The sequence below is a fragment of the Dromiciops gliroides genome, chromosome 4 (genome assembly GCF_019393635.1).
Source record: "Dromiciops gliroides isolate mDroGli1 chromosome 4, mDroGli1.pri, whole genome shotgun sequence".
In the NCBI taxonomy this organism is placed as follows: domain Eukaryota; kingdom Metazoa; phylum Chordata; class Mammalia; order Microbiotheria; family Microbiotheriidae; genus Dromiciops; species Dromiciops gliroides.
Genome location: NC_057864.1, coordinates 78,750,886 through 78,773,917, shown reverse-complemented (window position 1 = coordinate 78,773,917; position 23,032 = coordinate 78,750,886). Strand labels below are relative to the sequence as shown.

Below are 23,032 nucleotides of genomic sequence, written 5' to 3'. Positions count from 1 at the left end.
CAATAAAATTGAATTGAGCTACTCAACTCTAGATAATTAAGATCTGTGCATTATCTAGACTACTATCAACTGCTATTTCAAAGCTGGTAAAAGCTCTCTAACCTTTTAGTAATATTATCAGAATTAATATGTATGCTTTAGATTGCTATGAACCTTCTTCTAAGAAATCTTCAGTCATGAAAAATGTATTCTTTATGATCTTAACCCACAGCAGTAATTATTTAATAAGATCCATAAATCTGTTACTTGACTAGTTATTCTATTTCTCCTCCATTTCTCTCATTCATTCATTTTCTTCATCTTAACTTGAGACTATTAAATTGAAATGTTTTTTTTAAACCTTAAGTATAATTTCTCTGGTCCAACTCGAAACATCTGAAGTTTACTTATAATCCTTATAGATATAATTAAGAAAATTTGTCCAGCTTTATTAAACTGAAAATTTTCATCCTCAAGGGCAAAAGAGTAGAATACACTCTCTCTCTCTCTCAACACACCCCTCCATAAATAAATAACATTTACTATGTATGATCATATTAAAGAATGGGGATGGGCTGCCATATACATAATGATCATGGATAACTCATGGATAACAAGGTTGTTTTGATGTTGGATTCCACCATGTGTTTTGATATGGATAGAAAAATTATTTTGTCAAAGAAAAATAGGAAAAACACTATTATTCCTACTATTAGTTTTGTTTTGTTTTGTTTTGTGTGAGGCAATTGGGGTTAAGTGACTTGTCCAGGGTCACACAGCTAGTAAGTGTCAAGTGTCTGAGGCCAAATTTGAACTCAGGTCTTCCTGACTACAGGCCCGATGCTCTATCCACTGCACCACCTAGCTGCCCCCATTCCTAGTATTAGTAAACAGTAACAGCCAGCATTTATACTTTGCTTGAAGTTTTACAAAGTACTATAAATTACTTACCTGATCCTCACAACAACCCTATGAGGTAGGTGCTATTATTATCCCCATTATAGAGATGAAAAAATTTAGGTTAAGAGTGGCCAAGTGAGGGGCAGCTAGATGAGGTAATGAATAAAGCACTGGCCTTGGATTCAGGAGGACCTGAGTTCAAGTCCTGTCTAAGACACTTGACACTTACTAGCCATGTGACCCTGGGCAAGTCACTTAACCCTCATTGCCCCAAAAATAAATAAATGAATGAATGGAAGGAAGGAAGGAAGAAAAGAAGGAAGAGGCCAAGTGACATGTCCAGGGTATGTGTGTAAAACAGGATTGGATCTCAGGTCTCCCCGACTCTAAGTCCAGCATTCCATTTATTATAGCACCTCATGAGGACTAGATAAAGCATCAGCATCCACCTTCCCTGTCTCTCCATTATTTATTCAACATGAAAAGTAGTACTATTATAGGATTCCTACAAAAACTCCAATCTAAGTTAGTACAATATTTAGATCAAGTCAGTGTAATATTCAGAGCAAGTTATTAAAACTGAAAATATAATTAAGAACCTCCACAGAATTTAAACTATTTTTAAATTGTATGTTCAACTGTATCTTGTCTCAAAGGGCTACAGAAAGTAATCTAATACCTCAAGTAGCTAATATGCATTTAAAAACAACCACCCAGTTTATGCTTTTTTTTTTTTTAGTGAGGCAATTGGGGTTAAGTGACTTGCCCAGGGTCGCACAGCTAGTAAGTGTTAAGTGTCTGAGGCCAGATTTGAACTCAGGTACTCCTGACTCCAAGGCCAGTGCTCTATCCACTGCGCCACCTAGCCATCTTGCTGCCCCTAGGCTTATTTTTTAAACTCAAAATTTCTTCTTATATTATTAACTCAAACAGGTCTCAACCTATATGAGCATCTCATTACACTAAGAACAGAAAGAGCCTCTACATGAACCTCTATTATGTTGTTAGACAATGAATATCAATTACAAATGTCAAAGGCTATCAATGATTATTGTACATGGATTGTTCTATGCTACTTAATGAAATATAAATAATACTAACCTGCTTTGATGTGCTGATTAGAAATATGGGGCTGATTGTCCACAGATACTGATTTGGAACTGAGATTCAGTAACTCTGCACTTAATTCCGCTTTACTGAGTGATTTTATACCACTTATTATACCTTTATTGCGTAAATTTCTATCATCCCTGTGGGGAAAATTATATTTTTCCTTGTTATGACATAACAAAATACTACAAATGGAACATAACATAGCATAAAACAACATGACAAAATAGAATGCAGAAACCAAATGTTCTTAGATGAGATCAGTGATTCTTAAAAAACAAAAGATGAAACTTAAAGAATATCTGTTAATCATAAAATTATGAATATAAAACAAGGCAATTGATAAAGTTTTGTTGATTTCATATCCCTTCAACATTCAAATTACTAATAATATGTTTTTCTATAATGTTATTAAGAAAACAAGTCATGTAATTTTAAAATTCTAAATGTGGGTTCTAATCTGTCCCCCAGTTTTGGGGGAAAACTGACTAAAATCACTGATAAATGAATTTAGGTTTTTTAAGGGTTTATTAATAGATAGTAAAAGAAAGAGAAAGACTGAGAACAGATTTCTTATAACCTGGCAATCCTAGCCTTCCTAAACCTCCCACTTCTGAAGTCCTCTGCCACCACGCCAATCTCTCGCACCAAAAGAGGAAGAACCCTCTCACCAGGGTCCGTTTCCTCCTTCATGTTCCCCTCCCAGAAATGGGAGGTTCTTCAAGCTGATTGGTTAGCATCATTCAAATTCATTGGTTCACTGGACCGGAAGGTGGTTCAAAGTTCAAAGTTTTTAGCTTCTGAGAACAATACCTTCTTAAGTACCCTCTTAAGTACCAGCCAGATGTGCTTACACATCTAGTTAACTAGAAGTAAGCCAGTCACTCTCACCCAATTCAATCAGTTTTGATCAATCTCCAGGTGGGCCCCTGAGTATCTGCTAAATTTCTTCATCTACCACATTCTATTGTCTTGACACAAAGTCAACTTGACCTAGCATTTTTGAAAATGAATCCTTAAAATACTAAGATAAACAGGGTAGCTTTTAGAAGGCAAAATCTTCTATTTTTTTCAAGACAAAAGAGTAATTAAAAAAAAAAAAAAACCTAACAGGAACAACAGAATGGTGAAAACATATAAGATCACAAAGGTTAAGTATGCAAAGATAGAAAGTTAACAACAGAAGAATAAAATATTTGAAAAAATAAAAGGAAAATTAGAAAGGACACTACAGTGGACTATAGAGGTAAACTGTTCTCCAAAGAAAGAATGTATACCGTAGGCATTTCTAACATCCTAAACAGAATTGCTGATATAACCACTATTTTCAGGAAATAGCAACAAATAAGGTAAATATAATAAGAGTTTTAAAAAGCCACAATAATTAAAAATAAGCCACTTAAAAATTCAGCAGCTAAACCAGGACTAGGAAAAACAGGTTTTCCCTTGTTTCATAGAATCAAGTCTCCAAATTACACCAAATTGCCTCCCAGAGTTTCATCTAATACTAAAAAAAACAAATATTATATTTTTAAGCAGATTAAGTTAAAAACAGAATGATTTTAAACTTACAAAGTGAAAGTTTTCAAAAAGTAAATAAAATACATTAAAATTATTTACATTGACTATTACTATATTTTTCCACATTCTTTCTTTTCCCCTTGAAATTTTCACTTTAAAATGGTAGCTATGGTTTAGGGTAAGAATTAAATAAATATCTAAAAATTTTAGGTTTTAGGTTGCTGTTTTCAGTAATAGAATTTTAAATGGCTTAATGATTGATATTGACTACCTGGTGCAGAATGATAAAATCTGACTAAGCTTAAAATTATTAATGAATTTAGTGTGATTGTACATATATAACCTATATCAGATTGCTTGCTGTCTTGGGAAGGGGGGAGGGAGGGGAGGGAGGGAGATAAATTGAAAACTAGAAATCTTAAAAAAAAAACAAATGTTGAAAACTATCTCTACATGTAACTAGAAAATAACAAAATACTTTTATGATTTAAAAAAAACCCAAGTAAAGTACTGTATACAAAGTAACAGCAATGTTTTAAGATGATCAGCTGTGAATAACTTAGCTATTCTCAGAAATACAATGATCCAAGACAACTCTGAAGGACTTATATAAAATGTGATTCATCTCCAGAGAAAGAACTGATGGTGTCTGAACACAGATTGAAACATTATTATTTTTTAGTTCCTTTTCTTAAGTTTTTTTTGGTCTGTTTTCTTTCACAATCTGACTAATACGGAAATGTTTTACGTGACTACACAAGTATAACATATTTAATTGCTTGCATTCTTGGGAGGGAGGAAGAGAATTTGGAACTGAACGTTTTAAAAATGAACATTAAAATTGTTTTTATATGTAATTGGGGGAAAAAAATTTTAAAGTTCAAAAAAATTAATAATGCATATGTCCTACAGAAATTGAGTTTTAATTTTGCTTTATTTTCAAAATAAAAACATCCATTTCCTCTGAGAGCCACAGTGGTAATAATTTGTGCTGAAAAAGCCCACTGAATATGATAATCTCAAAAAGCTGTTCAATTTCTATGACTATTTCTTATGGAGAATTGCAATCTCAACATATAGATGCTTAATTTGAGAATGAAACTCTGACTAAAATCCATAATTTAAAACTACTTTTCTGGTCCCTAAAACCATACTTTAAATTAATCTTCTGCAATTTGCACAAAGAAATGCCCTTGACAGTTCCTTAGACACTGCAGGTATTCAATAAATGTTTGTTGATCAGAATTAAGACCGTTAAGAAATAAAACAACATATTACAGGTGATTTCATTTAATTAAAGAAAACCTCTGTAGAGCTGAACTAGTTCTACATTCAGAGGCAGGTAGTCTGAATCCCAGGCCAGCTCAGATGCTTGCTGGCTATATTGCCTCAAAGCAAGTCATTAATCTTTTTGAACCTCATTCTCTTTACCTATGAGATAATAAAATATTAACTATGAGACAACTTTAAAGGGTTATATAAATATAAATGTAAATTATTTCTTGCAGATGGTTCCACCTACCTAAACTTGTTTTTTCCTTATTTACCAAAGATTCATTCATGAAAACAGTAGCAAAATTAAATCGACTAAAAAACAAATACAATTTATTCAACAATAGAATTATTGCCCCAAGATCAAACAATCTTAGTAGAATTTGCTTATTATAGAATAACCTGCAATTTATGTTCCTAAAGTTTGACTGTAATTCAAGTATAGGTGAACACATTTTCTCTTTAAAAAGTTATAAATGTTGATTAAGATCCCAACATAATTCACAATTCTAGTTTCTGAGTTAGTTCCAATCGTGCCCATTTTTCTTCCTTCTATCAAGTCCCAGGGATTAGCCATATATTTTCCATTGTCAACATCTGTTGTTTCATTTACGGTGTTTCATTTCTCCTAAGCCCACCAATGTACAGAATAAACTGGTATTATGATAGCCTTCTCAAAGACCAACCCAACATGCATAGGGAATGTAGGGAATGGGAAGCAACATGAGGGAAATGCCAGACAAAGTGCTAGGTTTGGGGGATACTTGGTGGGGCAGTATCCCAGCCAATGTAATGAAACTTCTATAAGTCTAAGCCTACTCAAAACCACAGTGATGATCTGAATGACACTAAGCAGAGCAGAGTAAAAGTGATCCTCCTTTGTGTTCTAGAAACACAAGGTAAAATACACTGGAACAAATGAAGATATGCATGCCTTCATTATATACCAATGCTATGGTATAACAAAACTGAAAACAGTTTTTTTAAGAGGTACCCTAAGATCAAGCCATATAACAATGTGACCTTAAAGGTCAATCATTTTTTTTAAACCATTTCTAAGCCTATATTACAGAAAATCAGAATGAAATTGAGGAACTATAAAAGGCTAAAAAGGGGAAAGGTAAGGACCCAGAGATCACTGAAAATCTTCACATAAGAACTCCTCTAGAAATTACATCTAATAGCAAATAGATGACAGAAGTAGAACCAAAATCCCGAATTACTTTGAAAAAGAGCTGGGCATACTTACACTAGAATTCCAAAAAGGTCTTTTGAGACTGAGGGCATGAATCTAACCAGCAGACCAATAATACCAAGAAAGAGTAATTCAAAAAGGATAGCATCTCCTATAATCATCACAAATGCATTCTCATGCAGCATTGGACAGAGTATGGCATACAGCAAGACTAACCAATGGCAGCCAGCTGGCATGGCAAGAACCACCAAAGAAAAGGTAGGGCTAGTGAGCCACACTGCTACAGACCATCGTACAGAGAGCTTACAGTAATAACAGCATGGAAGAAGTGACTTGAAAGAGCTACTGAAGATCTGCAAAAGAGAAACGGGAAGACTCAATTTGAGCTGGTACGCACAATAGAAAACTTGACTTCCATATCACCCATTTAAAGGCAACAATTTTTTTTTCTTTTGCAGAGAGGACTCCAAAACCTTAAAAGCACACAAAAAATTCTAGATCTCTTAATCAGCACCTGAAAGCAAAAGTCATAAAGTTGTACGGGGGTAGGCCAGAGCTTAAGAACATGACCTTGAGTCTCAAAGAGAACGTCAACTACCCTGAATAAATGCCAACAGCAAAAGAAGCTCTAATTATCCCATCAGAAAACTTGCACGTGATGCTGGGCACTCCTAGCACTTTGCCTTCTTTGTTCTGTTTCTATATGATATCTGACCTGGGCCGGGATTAGTGCAGGGAACCATGATATTACTCTGTCCTGCTGCCACCCAGGATGACTGGCCTCTCATAGGCAAACTTCCTTAAACAACTTTATCAACCTAATTAAGCCTAATAAAACCTAGTACTAAATCAAACTGCTATGAGCCATCTTTCTTTGGTATTTCAGTATTTTCTGAGGATATGACGCCCTACAATTGGCATAACTAGGGCAGGATAATCTGCCCCCTCATATTTGGCATAGTGGGCAGGACAGTAGGCCTCCTTACAAAACTTAAGGCCAGAAAATGAATCAAAGAACAACAAAATACACCAAAAAATCAATATCAATCAAAAATTTTAGCCCAGAAGCTTGAGAAGCTAAAAAAATTAGGACAAAGATAGAACCCCTAAAGTAGAAGAGATAGTAAATTTCTGGTTGCCTCTATCAGTATTCTTCAAGTTTTTTGAGTATGCACCCCTACCAGTAAAAACCATTTATTTAGGCAATCTCTGATTTCCTTCATGGCTTAAATCCAGCACAAAAACTCTTATAATATAAAAATGACAGAGGTCCCATCAGTGTAAGGCAACTATAAAAATATCAACATCATAACATAAAAAAGGAGAAAGAATGGAAGACATTCTTAGAATACATTTCACTGAAGAATATCAAAAGCTGACAATAGTTAAAGGCCAATGAACTTTTTGAAAGCAGACAAAGGTAGCTAATCTCTGCATGGGGCCCATGAAATGACTAGCATCCAAGAATGGAATCAAAGGTAACAAGAACTCATGTCAAACAATGCCTGAGACATATGGATTTATTTGTAGTGACAGAGGAGTTAACAATAGCAATTCAGACCCAAAGCACTGCCATTAAAAACTATGTAAGAGTATTAAAAAGTATTAGCTTAGTTATCAGGCAGCTATACAAGGAAATGTCACATACAGTGCAACACATCACTACAGATGGTAAAAATGTAGCACCATATTGAATACCCAGCAAGACATGACATGGTGGCTAGAATTATATACATCAGTTGACACTTGCTAGCTGTGTGAGCCTGGGCAAGTCACTTAACCCTCATTTTCCTACACCACCCCCCACCCAAAAAAAGAATTATATATATATCAGAAATCTACAATATTGTATGGACTGACAGATAACAAACCTCCATACCACAAATACAGACCTTAAAATATCCTAGTAAATTCAACAAATAACCTAGTGGAACAATCCCACTATCACAGACTGAAGTGTTTTCTATCATCTCCTGGACAAAATAAGATCTTTTAAAAAAATGTTATCACCCCCAAAATACTCAATCTTTCAGCTACAAAGATCAAAAAAATTTCAAAGTAGGGGGCTAGGCCAATGAGGGGAAAAATCATGTAGGAAAGGATGAGGCGTATATCATCACTCCTTTCCTCTCTACAACTATAATTGCATCAAGGATATTTGCTGTGAACATAACTAGAGTATAACATGAAATCCTAATTAATATAAGTGTGCCATATCCGTAGAACATTGAATATAAAGGAATACTGACAGGATAATGACTTGTCCAAGGACCCCTTCTACTGGAACCCATCCAAAAAGATGAGAACAAGAGGAAGATAACAAATGCTATTTATCATCTATGTAGCACTTTAAAGATTGCAAAGCACTTTAATACATTATCTCTTTTAAGCCTCGCAACAATCCTATGAGGTAGGCAGAGGCATTACTATTCCCATTTTACAAATGAGGAGGCTGAGGTAAAATGAGGTCATGTGACTTGTGCATGATGACAACACTAATAAATGTCATAATAGGATCTGAACCTATCTTATGGACTCCAAGGCCAGCTATCCACTTCACAGGCTGCCTCTGACAACACAACCTCATCTTCTACTCTGCTCTCTGATTCCAGAAGCAGGCACATGAATTTAGAAGTTACCTAAATGATTTTATTACTAGCAAGAATGGAAATAGACACTGGGTTAAGATTCCCTCCTCCATGGGACAGTCAGGAGGGTAAGCAAGCAATACTCCCCCCTTCTTTTATTAATATAATTTCTTCCTAACCTTGATCCCTATGCACTTAAATTACATGCAACTTTTCTTATTCTTATACAATCTAGTCTTTGGGTCTACAATGGATTCAAAGACTCATCAATTTATGAGATAAAAAGCAGAATCAGGCCAAGTTATTTCATTCAGGAGTATAAATTAGGAAGAGAAATTCCAAACCGGGAGAGAAAAGACATGCTGTTTTGAGGTATCTAAGATAGGAACTGCCTATATTTTATCAGATCTTAACATTGGTGTTTTCCCTGCTATTTTCTAATTTTCCTGACTATTATTCAAACTGTACTGTAACATTAAATCCATCTATTTAGAAAGTACTGGGGCAGCTAGGTGGCACAGTGGAGAGAGCACTGGCCCCGGATTCAGGAGGAACTGAGTTCAAACCTAGACTCAGACACTTGACATTTACTAGCTGTGTGACCCTGGGCAAGTCACTTAACCCCAATTGCCCCCCACACCCACACACACACACAAAAGAAAGAAAGAAAATACCTTTAATTTCACTGTAATTCTCCAAAATGCATTATCTAAGACTACTGGCTAATAAAAAGTTAGACTTACATGGTGTTTTTACAGTTTGTATGGCACTTTATATTCAGAAGATACCCACTGGAGGATGGGGGAAAGTTAAAAAGTCATGCTGAGCATGACTTCACGAACAAAGAAATAGACAAAGCTGAAAATTGGACTGTCTTCCAAAGGCTGTTGGTGGTTAAGTTAGATAAGGGTTTAGATCTGGAAATGAAAAAATTATCTTTTTCCCCCATTCTTTCACTTCATTCAATTACTGCAGTTTTATAGTGAAAAGGGTTGAATCATTCAAGAAACTCACGTGCACAATATGACAACAGCAGAAGGAAATAAATTCTGATACTGAAGACAGCATTTCAGGACACGGTCGTCATTATTTTCATCACTCAATCCATCTGCAAGTTGAGCAAAAGTAAAAATCAATTAATACCCTGAAAATCCTAATAGTACAGATAAAAAGTCTTTAAATGAAAAGAGGAAGGAAAGGAAAAGAAATGCATTGAGGTTTCTGTACATAGTCCACTTAACATGTATCTCAAGATATAATAATGTATGACTGGATCAACATAAAAAATACAGAATGTCAAATCTGGAAGAAATTTTAGAGACCATCTCAATTAATTCCGTTTTATGGATTTTATAGATGAGGAAAATGAATTAGAGAGAGATGAAATTACCTGCCCTCTGTCCCATAACCATTAAGAGAGCAAAAGAAGAATCTAAGCTTCCTGATTTCCCAATCTGTACTTTCCTAATACATTGTACACACTTCACAGTTCCATAAGCATAACCCAACATAGAAATAAGGTCTCAGTATTCACAACACTTCATTGACTTATAAACAATGAGAAAATCTTCATGAAATAAAGACTGCATAAGATGGGCTTCAAGTGGTGAAAATAACACTGGACTTAAATTCAGAAGACTTGGATCTGAACCCCAAATACTATACTTACTGACTGCCTGCCCTTAAACAAATCAATAAACAGCTCAGGGATTTAGATTTCTTATTTGAAAAAAAAAAAAAGTGGGGGAGGGGGACTGGGCAACAGGTGGAAGTTTGCAAACAAACAAACAAACAAACAAAAACATTTGGGGCAGCTAGGTGGCGCAGTGGATAGAACACCAGCCCTAGAGTCAGGAGTACCTGAGTTCAAATCCGGCCTCAGACACTTAACACTTACTAGCCGTGTGACCCTGGGCAAGTCACTTGACCCCAATTGCCTCACTAAAAACAAACAAACAAACAAACAAACAGGTGGAAGTTTGGAAAGGGGCTGATTTCAATGCAAGATGAAAACTTCTAAACAATTAGAGCTACCCCAAAATGGAATAGTCAACACTTACTCTTTTTTTATCATTTTTTTTAGTGAGGCAATTGGGGTTAAGTGACTTGCCCAGGGTCACACGGCTAGTAAGTGTTAAGTGTCTGAGGCCGGATTTGAACTCAGGTACTCCTGACTCCAGGGCCGGTGCTCCATCCACTGCACCACCTAGCTGACCCCGTCAACACTTACTCTTATAGGCAATCATTTAACCTCTCTGTGCCACAGTTTTCTCATCTGCAAAACAGAGATAACTGTGTACTAGCTATTTCACAGGGACTATATTAAGAAAAGCACTCTATCAATATACATCCCTTTTATATCTCAGGGATTTCTGAGATTATTATTTATGATCCTGAAATATGAACAATACAGATTACTTCTGTAAACAGGCCAAATTTAATGTCATTTCAGGTTCATTTAGCAGTTACCTCACCATTAAAATTCTACTTTTGGGCAATACTTCTACTTTGTGGTTCTCTTTAAAGAACTCACATAAGTTTTCCCCAAAATGAATAGTAACAACACTTCTTCCTGACTCTAAGACTTAGGGACCAAGTATCTCAAATGAAACTCTTTTCTGTGTTTAAGTCAGGAAATAAGGTAAAACTGCACTGGAATGGACTCTCATAAACTATCACATATTGAGGAATATTTTTTTAAATCCATGAATTAAAGATGTTGATCTATGAAAAAAGAGATCCTTTTGGAAAATTAAACACCAGAAAAATATATATTTTAATTTGGTAGGGACATCAGCACTTATATGGGTGCTCTATGTATCTTTTACAAGTTATGTTAAAATTCTAATTTAGATAATCAAAAAAAAAATGTAGTAAAGTTATACTGTACAAACTCCATTATTATAGAGACTCAAACACACACCTACCATTAACTACATACAGTCAAAACATGGATGGATAGATGGGATGGATGGAAGGAGGAAAAGAAAGGAAAGGAAGAAGGAAACAGTATTTGTTAAGAACTGTGCTAATGCAATGTACTAAGCACTTGGGGCACAAAAAGAAAACCTGAGAGGCTTCCTGCTCTCCACAAGCTCACAGTGTAACTGAGGGAAACAATACCTAAAAGAAAGAAGATAAAGTATAGAATAGCCTTGTCACCCAATACCAGTATTATGTTGCAACTTTTGAAAGGAATGCAAAATGACAGCTATAAAGCACAAAAAAATTTCTTCCTAAATCTCTATTTCACTTTTTGTACTAATGACACAGCCTGAGAGATAAAAAATTAAAATTAAAAATGTAATTTTTTGTTGAATTTTGATGCTGCAAAAGAATCTGTTTTCAAAATCATTTTTAAAGGAAAATAAAGTTTTTGAGCCATTCCCCTTATCCCAAGGACATTTTAAGACTGAATAGAATATAGAGTATCCCCACCCCATTCAATTCTCCACGTGGTACTTACAAAGTTTTTGAGAAGCAAGTTGAATTGATTGACCCCACAGCTTTCCATCTTGATTTCGGAGACAGTCATTGATAAAATGAACTGCAGGTATAGCTTTGTGCTGTGCATGCTGTAGTAATTTCCCTGCTTTCATACGATCTAGTTCTTGCACAACCACCCAGGGAATTATCAATACAAGTCTATCAAAGCCTGGAAAATTCAAGCCTCTTATCAAATAAAGAAATATATAACTTGACATCTGTACTAGGCACACTGGCTTTACAAAGAAATACAAGACACCTTCCTTACCATCAAGGAGCTTATAATTCAGTTGAGGTTAATTATCTATCTATACAGCAAATGATAAGTATTAAATAGGCATAAAAGTAGGAATCAGGAAAGAAAAGGAACAACATCCAAGGGGTTATAAAACTGTGCGTGCCATTTGATCCAGCAATACCACTACTAGGTCTATACCCCAAAGAGATCAAAAAAAGAAGAAAAGAATCCTTATTTATGAAAATATTTATAGCCACTCTCTTTGTGGTGGCAAAGAAATGGCAATTGAGGAGATGCCCATCAATTGAGGAATGGCCAAACAAGCTATAGTATATGACTGTGATGGAATACTACTATACTGTAAGAAATGATGAGCAGAATGGTTTCAGAAAACCTGAAAAGTCTAATGCGAATTGATGCATAGGGAAGTGAGTAGAACCAGGAAAACATTGTGCACAGTAACAGCAATATTGTAATAATGATCAGCCGGGAAGGATTTAGCAACGTGATCAATACAATGACCCAAGACAATTCCAAAGGACCCATGAAGAAAAATGCTATCCACCTCCAAAGGGTAAAATGATAACTCTGAGTGCAGATCTAAGCACAGTTTCAGGCTGGATTGTTGTTTTTTCATTTGTTTGTTTGTTTTTAGGTTGGTTGGTTTTTTTTAGTAATATGGCTAATATGAAATATGTTTTGCATGAACACATATATAATTGATATATTGCTTGCCTTCTCAATGTGTGGGGTAGGGGCTTAAGGGAGGAAGAGAATTTGAAACTCAAAATTTTTAAAAATAAATGTTAAAAAGATTTTTTTTTTACAAAAAGGAAAATGAGATTTTATATTGTTAAGTCAACTTTTGAAGATTCCATTTTATTGTGAATAGCAAGTTTAGGATTTACTAGACAAAATTACTTCAGCAAGCATCAGAAAACACTTTGTCTTTCTTTGGAAAGTCCACAAATTCATACAATAACTGAAGGGAAATGGTGTGACAGAAAGAATTCAGAGTAGGATTTCAGATGACCTCAGTTTAAATCTCGGCTCTGACACTTCCTGATTGGGTAACTGCAGGTAAATAGCTGTTAAGCCTTTCTGGGTTTCAGGTTCCTTGTTCTGTAAAAGGGGAATAATACTTGTACCCCCTACCTCAAAATGGTTGTTGAGTAAAGTACTTTGTAAACCCTGAAGCACAACATAAATATGAATTCTGACCTGTGCTCTCTAGTGATATATCAGATATTCTCTATTATGAATCAGGAAATATCTTTATGAATGAATGAATACCTGGGACATCCATCGTCTTCAAAATTCCAAGAAATTTGAGATGATTCATCAGAATATTTGTGTCAATAACAATTAAAAGTTTTGTATCTGAAGCAGTATTCTCTGAATGGAAGAAAAAGACACACCAATATTTTAAGATTATATTATTCTTGATAATGTTTTACATAATGTATGACATTGCATGCTTGTTGAACTTTACTCATAAAAATATAATCTTCCAGAAATAAGTCTTCTATCTTAACAAGACATTTCACTGAAATCAGTGCCCAATTACCCATCACTTATTTACTTTATGAATACCCATAGCAAATTTCAAATCCAAGACTGAAAAGTATCCCTCCTCGTCGCCCGTACCTTTGATTCTATTCCCTCCTGACTGACACAAGACTTGCTCTACCAATCACTCCCCCTTCTCTCATGCATCTTCTTCACCACTAGCTCTTTCCTCTATGCTTGAGAAACTTTCTCAATTCCTCCCAATATGAATAAAGGCGGCCTTCCCTTAACCTTTCTATATTATCTAGCTACCATTCCTCTCCTGGCGCATCCTCATGACTGTCAAACTTCTATGTGTGTTGGGGGGTTGGGGGAAATCTACATTTAATGCCTCCACATCTTTACCATCCCTTCTCTTTAGCCCCTTTGCTATAAGACCTCCATGGCTCACGGAGAATATAAGCTCCTCATGGTCAGGGACTGATTTTCCATTTTCCCTTCTATAACCCTAGGCCAGTGCCTTGCATATAGGAAGTACTTAATAAATGCTTTTGAATTGAATTAATTCACATCTCACACTCTACTAACTTGCTCCCTCAAAAGACATCAGTGACATCCCAAAGGTCAAATCTCATGGCCATTTCCTAGTCCATAATCTCTCTACATCCTCTCTAGCATCTGATACCTTTGCTCACCCCTTGTTTATTAGGTCCTCTTATCCTTAATTAGCATTAGACATACTACATTCTTTTTCAGTTTCTCTCACAGATTACTCATTCTCTTTTAGACCCTTTAAAAAATGCTCCCTTGGGCCTTGTCTTTAGTCCTCTTATTACCTTTATCTTCTTTACCCCTTGGCAATTTCATTCACTTCCATGACATCATTTACCATTTCTTTTTGTTTTTGTTTTTTGTGGGTCAATGAGGGTTAAGTGACTTGCCCAGGGTCACACAGCTAAGAAGTGTCAAATGTCTGAGGCCAGATTTGAACTTAGGTCCTCCTGAATCTGGAACCAGCACTTTATCCACTGTGCCACCTAGCTGGCCCCACCTACTATATCTAAAAGTTCCCAAATATTAATCTTGAACCCAGATCCCTTTAGATATATAATATACATCTTCAACTGCCTACAGGACATCTCCATCTTGATTTCCTACAGCACCTCAAACTCAACAGTCCAAAACCAACCTTATCAACCTTCACCCAAATCCTGCTACTCCTTACAATTTTACTTTCTTGTTAGAAGCTTCTGCATTCACTCAATCTCTCAGTTCCAGAATTTTGGTGGCTTTCTATTCTTTCTCCTGCTTCAACTCTCATATCCAGTCCTGTACTATCACTTAAATTTCCACATTTTTTACTACTGCTGCCTCACTATTCCCACAGCAATGATTCTGATAGAGGCCTTCTTTACCACCTTCCAAATAGGTCTTCCTACCTCCAAACTCTGGCCCACCATTTGTATCACTGCTTATACAAAAATCTAGTCAAATCATTCTTCAGCTAACAATCTTCACTAGTTCCCTACTCCCTACTGCATAAAACTCAAAATTCCATCTCCTCCGTGAAACTTTCCCCAATGTGTCCTATTGTGAATAGCCCTACACCTCTGACTTCAATTGCATTGTAATTCTATAGTGAACTCATCACATATTATTTGTATATTAGAGCTATCAATGTATCTCTTTGTCTTCTATACTACACAGTCCATGAGAGCAATGAACATGCTTCCTTATCTAAAATTTTCTCTCTCCTCACAACTATCAGTGTTTTACCTATAGTAGGTACTTATGTTTGTTGAATTAAATGGACTTCCCCATGCCGCTTATGCTTTTAACCCAACTAATTCTATCATCAGTTGGTATGTACATCAATAATAAGCTAATATTAAAATTAGTTCATAACATAATTTAAAAGGTAAATAATATATACATTCCAAAGTCAATAAATGATTTGGAAATTGTCTATGCTACTATTCTTTCCCATTATCAAGGATAAACAAGATCTGACTATCACCAGGAGAAATCCAAGATGACACTTCCTTCACACATTACAATTTACATAACATCCAGTCATCGCCTTAACAGAGAAAAAAATCTTCATTAGTATACAATTACAGTTGAGAAGGAAAAGCTGAAAAGTCAAAACTTTCATGACTATCTCTTACCCAAATTAAGTAAAAAGTACAATTAAAGACATAATATTAGAATAAAAATATTGTGTCAGAAAGCAAAAACCATACCTAGCTGCTTTATAACTTGAAGAATATAACGACTTATGACAGGGCAGAATATTCGGAATACATTATACTCTGTCACTGGAGACTATTAAATGCACAATTTCTTTAAAATATTTTGGACTCAATATTTCCTCCTGATTTTAACGTAGTCAAAATAAAGAGCTAATGTGCCAAAATGTTAAGAGACGAGGTAAAATCATCAAAACTAATATAGAAGACATACATACCAACAGAAGGATGCACATCATCTTCAGGCAAGTCAATTTCCATACTTGTCAGCTCTCCAGAAGCAGGCACCACAGGTAAATCCATACTTTTCCCCACACGAGCAGCATGAAGCTCTTCTACTATCTGCATCTATCACAAAATCACAGAATTTCACATTTGGAAGAGACCTTAGAGGCCATGTAATCCAACCTATATCTAAAAATGGGATCCCCTCTATAACATACCAGATATGTGGTCATCCAGCCTTTGCTTAAAGACCTCAAGTGAAGGGGAACCCACAACATTAAAAACAGCCCATTGCACGTATGAATAGCTTTAATTATTAATCTATTCTTCTAAATAGAAGAATATTCTTCAAGTCTAAAATAGTCCTTTGCAACCTGCACCCACTGCTCCTAGTTCCGGCCTCTGGGACCAAGCAGAACACAGCAAATCCCTCTTCCAGGTGATAGCCTTTCAAATATCTCAAGACACTTCTAACATCTCTGTCCCCACTGTACCATCATACCCTCTCCACTCCACCAACCAGTCTTCTTTGCCCAGGCTACACATCCCATTCCTTCAAATGATCCTCATATGGCATGAATTCAAAGGCCTTCATTATCCTGGCTTCCCTCCTCTGAACACCCTACAGCTTATCCATGTCCTCCCTAGAACAGTTCCTACAACAGAACACAATACTCCCAATGTGGTCACGAAAGGGCTGTAGACAACAGAATTTTTATCACTTTATTTTTCCTGGCATTTAGGCCTCTTTCACAGCAGCCCAAGATCACACTAACCTTTCTTGGCTTCCCAATCACCATACCTATTCCCAATATTCTTGTAGTCCACTAAAACCCTCAGATCATCTGCAGACTAACTGCTGTCTAGCCATGCCTCAATCTTGCATTTTGTGAAGTTGCTTTTTTTAATGAATTGTAGATTCACATTTAGATGTATTCTGAGTTAACAACTTCCAAGTTTACAAGAAAATGAAAACCATCTATATTCAAGACAGAAGATCTGTGTATAAGAGGAAAAAAGTTTAAAACCTTAATATCCTAACACATTTAAATGTAGCTGGTTGATTAAAAAGAAGTTTAAGAACAGCTCTGGATTATAAACTGGATCTTCAAATGTGACCCACTCTGAAGAAATTAAATCCCTAATGGAAAACTAAACAAAGAAGCTAAAAGGTACAATAAATTTAAATCAGAAAAAAAGGCTTCTCATATTATAAGGAGGGGCCATAAAAATTTTTGATGGTCATAAAAATAAGCAATTTAATGAAGTCTGAAGGACTTTTTAAAAGAAAAATTAAAAAGCATCCTATGTACCTAATTATTAAGAAAAAAAAACTCCACTCAACAAATAAAATAATTAGAAACCTATTTCAGGATTAAACTGAGGCCAATTAAAGGAAAAAGGCATGGGGCGTTCCCTCTTCCTCTATTCTAGAACCATGAGAGACATGCATATAATTTCAAGAAGCAATATCCCCATTTTGTTGTCTTTTAAGATAATATAGCAAAAAACTCCTAATGTCACATTTCATTTTTGCAACTACAAATACATATCTTTCGGTATTTGTGTTAAAGTAAAAGGTTAATACATGGGCAGTCTGTTAAAAATAATAAAAGCAGGGGCAGCTAGGTGGCACAGTGGATAAAGCACTGGCCTTGGATTCAGGAGGACCTGAGTTCAAATCCAGCCTCAGACACTTGACACTTAACTGGCTATGTGACCCTGGACAAGTCACTTAACCTTCATTGCCCTGAAAAAACTAATAATAATAATAATAATAATAAAAGCAAAAGATCAGATGATAAAGGAGGAACATTTGTAAATATTTCTATAGATAAGGGCTTTGAAGGAATCCACAGCACAAAACTACATAGGTTCATAAATGAGACAAATCATATATTTAGAGTGAGAGCTCCTAGAAGGGTCCTTAGAAGCCATTTAATCATTTCACAGATGAGGAAACTGAGGCCCAGGGAGGTTAAGTGATTTGTCTAGAGTCAAACAAGTAATACATGACAAGTTGGATTTGAACTCATGTCCTCTGATTGTAAATCCAGTGGTCCTTTTACTTCATAATGCTGACTCTCTCAATGATTATATATAATGATTATAGTATAACAACATTATCAAATTTATCTTACAATTATATTCACATCACCTTTAGTATTAAAGAGCCATGAAGAACTCTAACAAGTGTATTCAATACATTTGAAGTAAATAAATTGAACACCCACCTCTTGATCTGTATCCTGAATATAATCACTTGAATTAGGAGAATATGTTGGTACAGAGCTCTAAAATAAAAATTAATTCAATTAGTTAATAATGAAGAACATACCAAATTGTAAGATTACATCCTAAGCAGTCCCCCAGTAGTCTATGCTAGACCTTCTCTTCTCTCTTTACACTCTCCAATGGAGATATCTTCAACTCCCAATGACTCAGTTTCCGTGACTCCCTAATCTATATATGCAGCCTTTACACCTCTCCTGAACTTCAGTACTATATTATCAACCACCTGCTGGAGATCTCAACCTGGGTATCCAACTGGAATCTCAAATCCAACACATACAAAACCAATCTCTCCTCCAAAGTTCACTCTTTCTGTTTAAGGTACCAACACCCTCACAACCCCCATGTTCACCCTCCTCTCCTTCTGAGTATTCTCTCTTCTGAGTTCTCACAACACAGTGTCGGGTTTTCCTCTACTCCATAGTCTCCTTTGCTTATCATCGACATCATGCTCATAACTGAGGGTGTTCCCCAAGATTCTTTCCTAGACCTTATTCTCTTTACCCTCTACACACTCTCTAATGTCTTCAACCCCTAGAAGTTCAACTATCAGCTCTATGCACATGACTCCTATAACTATGTATCCAACCCTAGTCTATTCCCAAACTTCAGTCCCCTATCACCAATTGACATTTCAATATTTCAGACTGGATGTCTGGGAGACAACTCAAACATATGTCCAAAACTGATCTTAAACTTTCTTTTTCTTTCTTTCTTTTTTTTGTAAGGCATTTAGTGTTAAGTGACTTGCCTAGGGTCACACAACCAGTAAGTGTCAAGTGTCTGAGGCCGAATTTGAACTCAGGTCCTCCTGACTCCAGGGCTGGTGCTCTATCTACTATACCACCCAGCTACCCCTAACCTTAAACTTTCCTCCCTAAATGTCCCCTCTTCAAAACTTCCCTGTTTCTATTGAAGGCACTACCATCCTTCAGGATCCCAGGTTCATAATTTTGACAATAGCCTTAGCTCCTCACTTTCTATCACCCTACATATGTAACCAGTTGCCAAACCTTGCCATTTCTACCTATATGACACCTCTCTCATCCAACTCCTCTCCAATTACACTGCTGCTACCTTAGATAAGCTCCTCATCACCTTTTGGCTAAATTATTGCAACACCCTCCTAACGCATCTCCCTTCTTCAAATCTCTTCCAATTTCAGTCCATCCTATACACTGCTGCCAAAGTAATTTCCTGGAGCAAGGATCTGACCATTCTTCCACACTCAATCAATTCCAGTAGCTTCCTAATTTTTTTTAGGAAAAATATAATCACTTTTGTTGAGTTTTTAAAGCCCTTTACAGGCTGGCCCCAATCTATCTTTCCAGCTTCAACATACATTTACCCAATTTCTCACATTCAACAGTTCAGCCAAAATGGCCTTTTCACTGTTCCTCACAACCAACGCTCCATCTTCTTTCTCCATGCTATTGTACTGGTCCATCACCCAATGCTTGGAATGAACTCTCTCCTTATCTTTTGCTTCAAAGACCCTCTCTTCATTTAAGAAGCAATTCAAACACCATCTTCTGTATGACTTTTCCAAATCCCTCCAGCTACTAGCACCCACCCTCCTGAAATACATATTTTACTACTTTATAAGTATTTGTATTTGTTCACTATGTGTGTGTGTGTGTGTGTGTGTGTGTGTGTGTATTTGTATTCATATAAGTGTCTCTATATGTACAAATCTTTGGCTTCCTTCAAAGCTTAGCTCAGGTATCAACTCCTAAAGAAGGCCTTTCCTGTTATCACTAGTTATTAGGGATCTTCCCCTAAAATCATTTACAAACATTCCATTTACTTATATGTCTATATGTTGTAACCCTCAAGAGAATTTAAGCACTTCGATGAGAGCAACTCTTTCTTGTACTTCTGGTGCCTAAAACATAGTAGTTACTTAATAAATGCTTGTTGAATTGAACTGAACTCAGCAAGAAAAGCACACATTTCTAAAAATGAACTATGAAATTAAGAGAGGAAAACCAATATAAATTGTGACTTCGGAGAATGCACTGGAAAACTGAAAGCTTACTTGTATAAGGGCCAAGGGACACTAGGGTTGGGTTACTGTTTTCATCTTGTGTCTTTTTCTGGCAACTGGCTATCAATGAAATAGCCAAAAGGACCACTTTGATAAAAACCTCCACTCTATCAGTTAATCAATAACACTTACAAAGCACTTACTATATCCTATGAAAAGTGCCAAAGAAAAAAAGATAACAGTAAAATACTCTTGTCCCTCCAGGAGCATACACTCTAATAATCAGCACCTTTTAAAAGAAAATTTTACTGAGTACAAGACATATGTTTCCACTCAGGTGCCTAATGAAGACCTATAAGAGCACAAAAGAACCAACCCCCTCACTATTAAGAAGAAAAGATAGGTGGGCTCCTTTCCTACACTTCACTCCATTATGTAATGAAGCTTAAGGCCTAGAAATTTTAAAAAAAATTCTCAGCAACTCTCATTTGAATCAACTTTCCACAGTAGGAAATATCTCTAATATAGAACCACTTTTAAAGCTTACTCTAATATCAAATTTTTTTGAACAAAATGTCTATTCACTCCACCTGTTTTTTTAATGATACTGATGCAGGTAAGAAAGTTTCTTCTGGCTGTGAATTGTTTCTTTTTCGGCTGGAAGGCTCAGGATGACATTTTTCTTTCCACTTGCAGTCAGATGACTTATATGAAGAATCTGATGGTAATAAATGTTTAACTTTGTGTCTAGAAAAACCTGGAGAATTCTGGAGAACCTCTTTTTTCTCACATGAAGGCTTTGGTTTATGAAATTTAGAATCAAAAACATTATTCGGTACCGGTTTTTGAATGGTACCACAGGATTTTGCAGCAACTCTGAAACTGATTCTGCATCTTTCAGGTTCAGGTGCTTCCTTATTCAAGGTTTTAGAATTGCATTTCTTAGCCAATTCATCTTTGATGTCCTTCTCGAGCAGAGGTTTTGCTACATTATCTTTGACTTTACTGATCTTTTCTTTCTTCTTTATTCCTTTCAGCTTCTCCCTCTGAGCAAGATAATGAGGCCATTTCCTTTCACATACTGGTGTTTCCGATTTGGAATGTGAGTCCCTGGTATATGTAACGCTATTACTACTTTTAAGGTCATAGTCCTTCTGGTGGTTCTCATTTTTCAATTTTACATCTTCATGTTTGAAATCATACTTCTGTATTTCTTTCTTAGTTCTACTTAAAGACTGACTGTGCGAAGTACTTTGACTGTCATCAAATGATTTCTTTTGGGGTGTCTCAGGTTCTTGAGATGAAAAAGAGCTGATTTTTTGCCTCTTCTTTTGAGTGCCTGTTTCCACATCCAACCTATAAAATAGTGCAGAAACTTAAGTTATAGGACTACTTATACACTATGACACTCTCAAACTTATACTAAAATAGTAAAAAATGACATGAACTTCCTTAAGAATTAAGTCATAGGAGGCAGCTAGATGGCACAATGGATAATGCACCAGCCCTGGATTCAGGAGTACCTGAGTTCAAATCTGACCTCAGACACTTGACACTTACTAGCTGTGTGACCCTGGGCAAGTCACTTAACTCTCATTGCCCTGCCCCCTCTCCCCCCCAAAAGAATTAAGTCATGAAGTTACCAAATTCAAATCAAATATTATAACAATTCAAAAGCAATTCATAACAATCTACTGTAATGGCTTACATTCATACAACACGTTAAGGTCTATAAAAGGTTTCATATACATGCCACTAAGTGGCACAGTGGATAGAGCACTGGCCCTGGAATCAGGAGGACCAGTGTTCAAATCCAGCCACTTAACCCCAAATGCCTCAAACATTGGGGCCATCTCCAGTCCTCCAGATGTATATCTTGCCACTGGAGCCAGATGGCTCTGGAAGAGAGAGTAAGGATGGTGACTTTGCACAACCCTGACTCACATCATCTTGCTGAGAACAAAGAACCATAATGATGCATTACTTCTTTTGATCCTCACAACAAATCAGGAAAATAAGTACTATAGGTATTTATTATCCCAGTTTTACTGATGAGGAAATAAAAACCTGGAGAGGTTAAATGTGCCCTTGGTCACTCAAAAAGACATATGATATCTACAGTCTATGCAATGGTCCATACGCATGATCTCCCATCCTTGCAGAGAAGAAAAGAATATGCCTTTTCATCTCTTCTCAATTAAGTTTGGACGCTATAATTATGTGACAGCTTCCCTTTTTTTTAATGTCCTTTCCACATACGTTGTTGTAGTCATAGTGCGCTCTCATAAAAGTCTTCCTGTACTTCTCTGACTTCTTCATGTTTACTGTTTCTTACTATACAATACTATTATATTCCCATACAGGTTTGTTTAGCCATGTTCTGGTCAACAGACACCTACTTTATTTATAATTTATGCTACTAGGAAAAAGTACTGATGTGACCATTTTGTTATATATGGGACCTTTCTGTCTCTGACCTCC

At 36.0% G+C, this 23,032-nt stretch overlaps 1 protein-coding gene across 5 annotated transcripts in view; it reads right to left on the bottom strand.

The window, feature by feature from the left end:
* Positions 1–23,032, bottom strand: part of SWT1 (SWT1 RNA endoribonuclease homolog) — a 143,266-nt gene that overhangs the window by 98,890 nt on the left and 21,344 nt on the right. For all 5 annotated transcript variants that reach the window (XR_006356270.1, XM_044000692.1, XM_044000691.1 and 2 more), the window contains exons 5-11: positions 21,142–21,907; positions 18,507–18,566; positions 16,266–16,395; positions 13,583–13,684; positions 12,032–12,220; positions 9,580–9,673; positions 1,981–2,129 (exon numbers count right to left, since the gene is read on the bottom strand). Coding sequence is in view for 4 of the 5 variants with exons in the window: in XM_044000692.1 (XP_043856627.1) it covers positions 1,981–2,129; positions 9,580–9,673; positions 12,032–12,220; positions 13,583–13,684; positions 16,266–16,395; positions 18,507–18,566; positions 21,142–21,907 (1,490 nt within the window). In the remaining variant the exon portion in view is untranslated. The remainder of the gene's footprint in view (positions 1–1,980; positions 2,130–9,579; positions 9,674–12,031; positions 12,221–13,582; positions 13,685–16,265; positions 16,396–18,506; positions 18,567–21,141; positions 21,908–23,032) is intronic.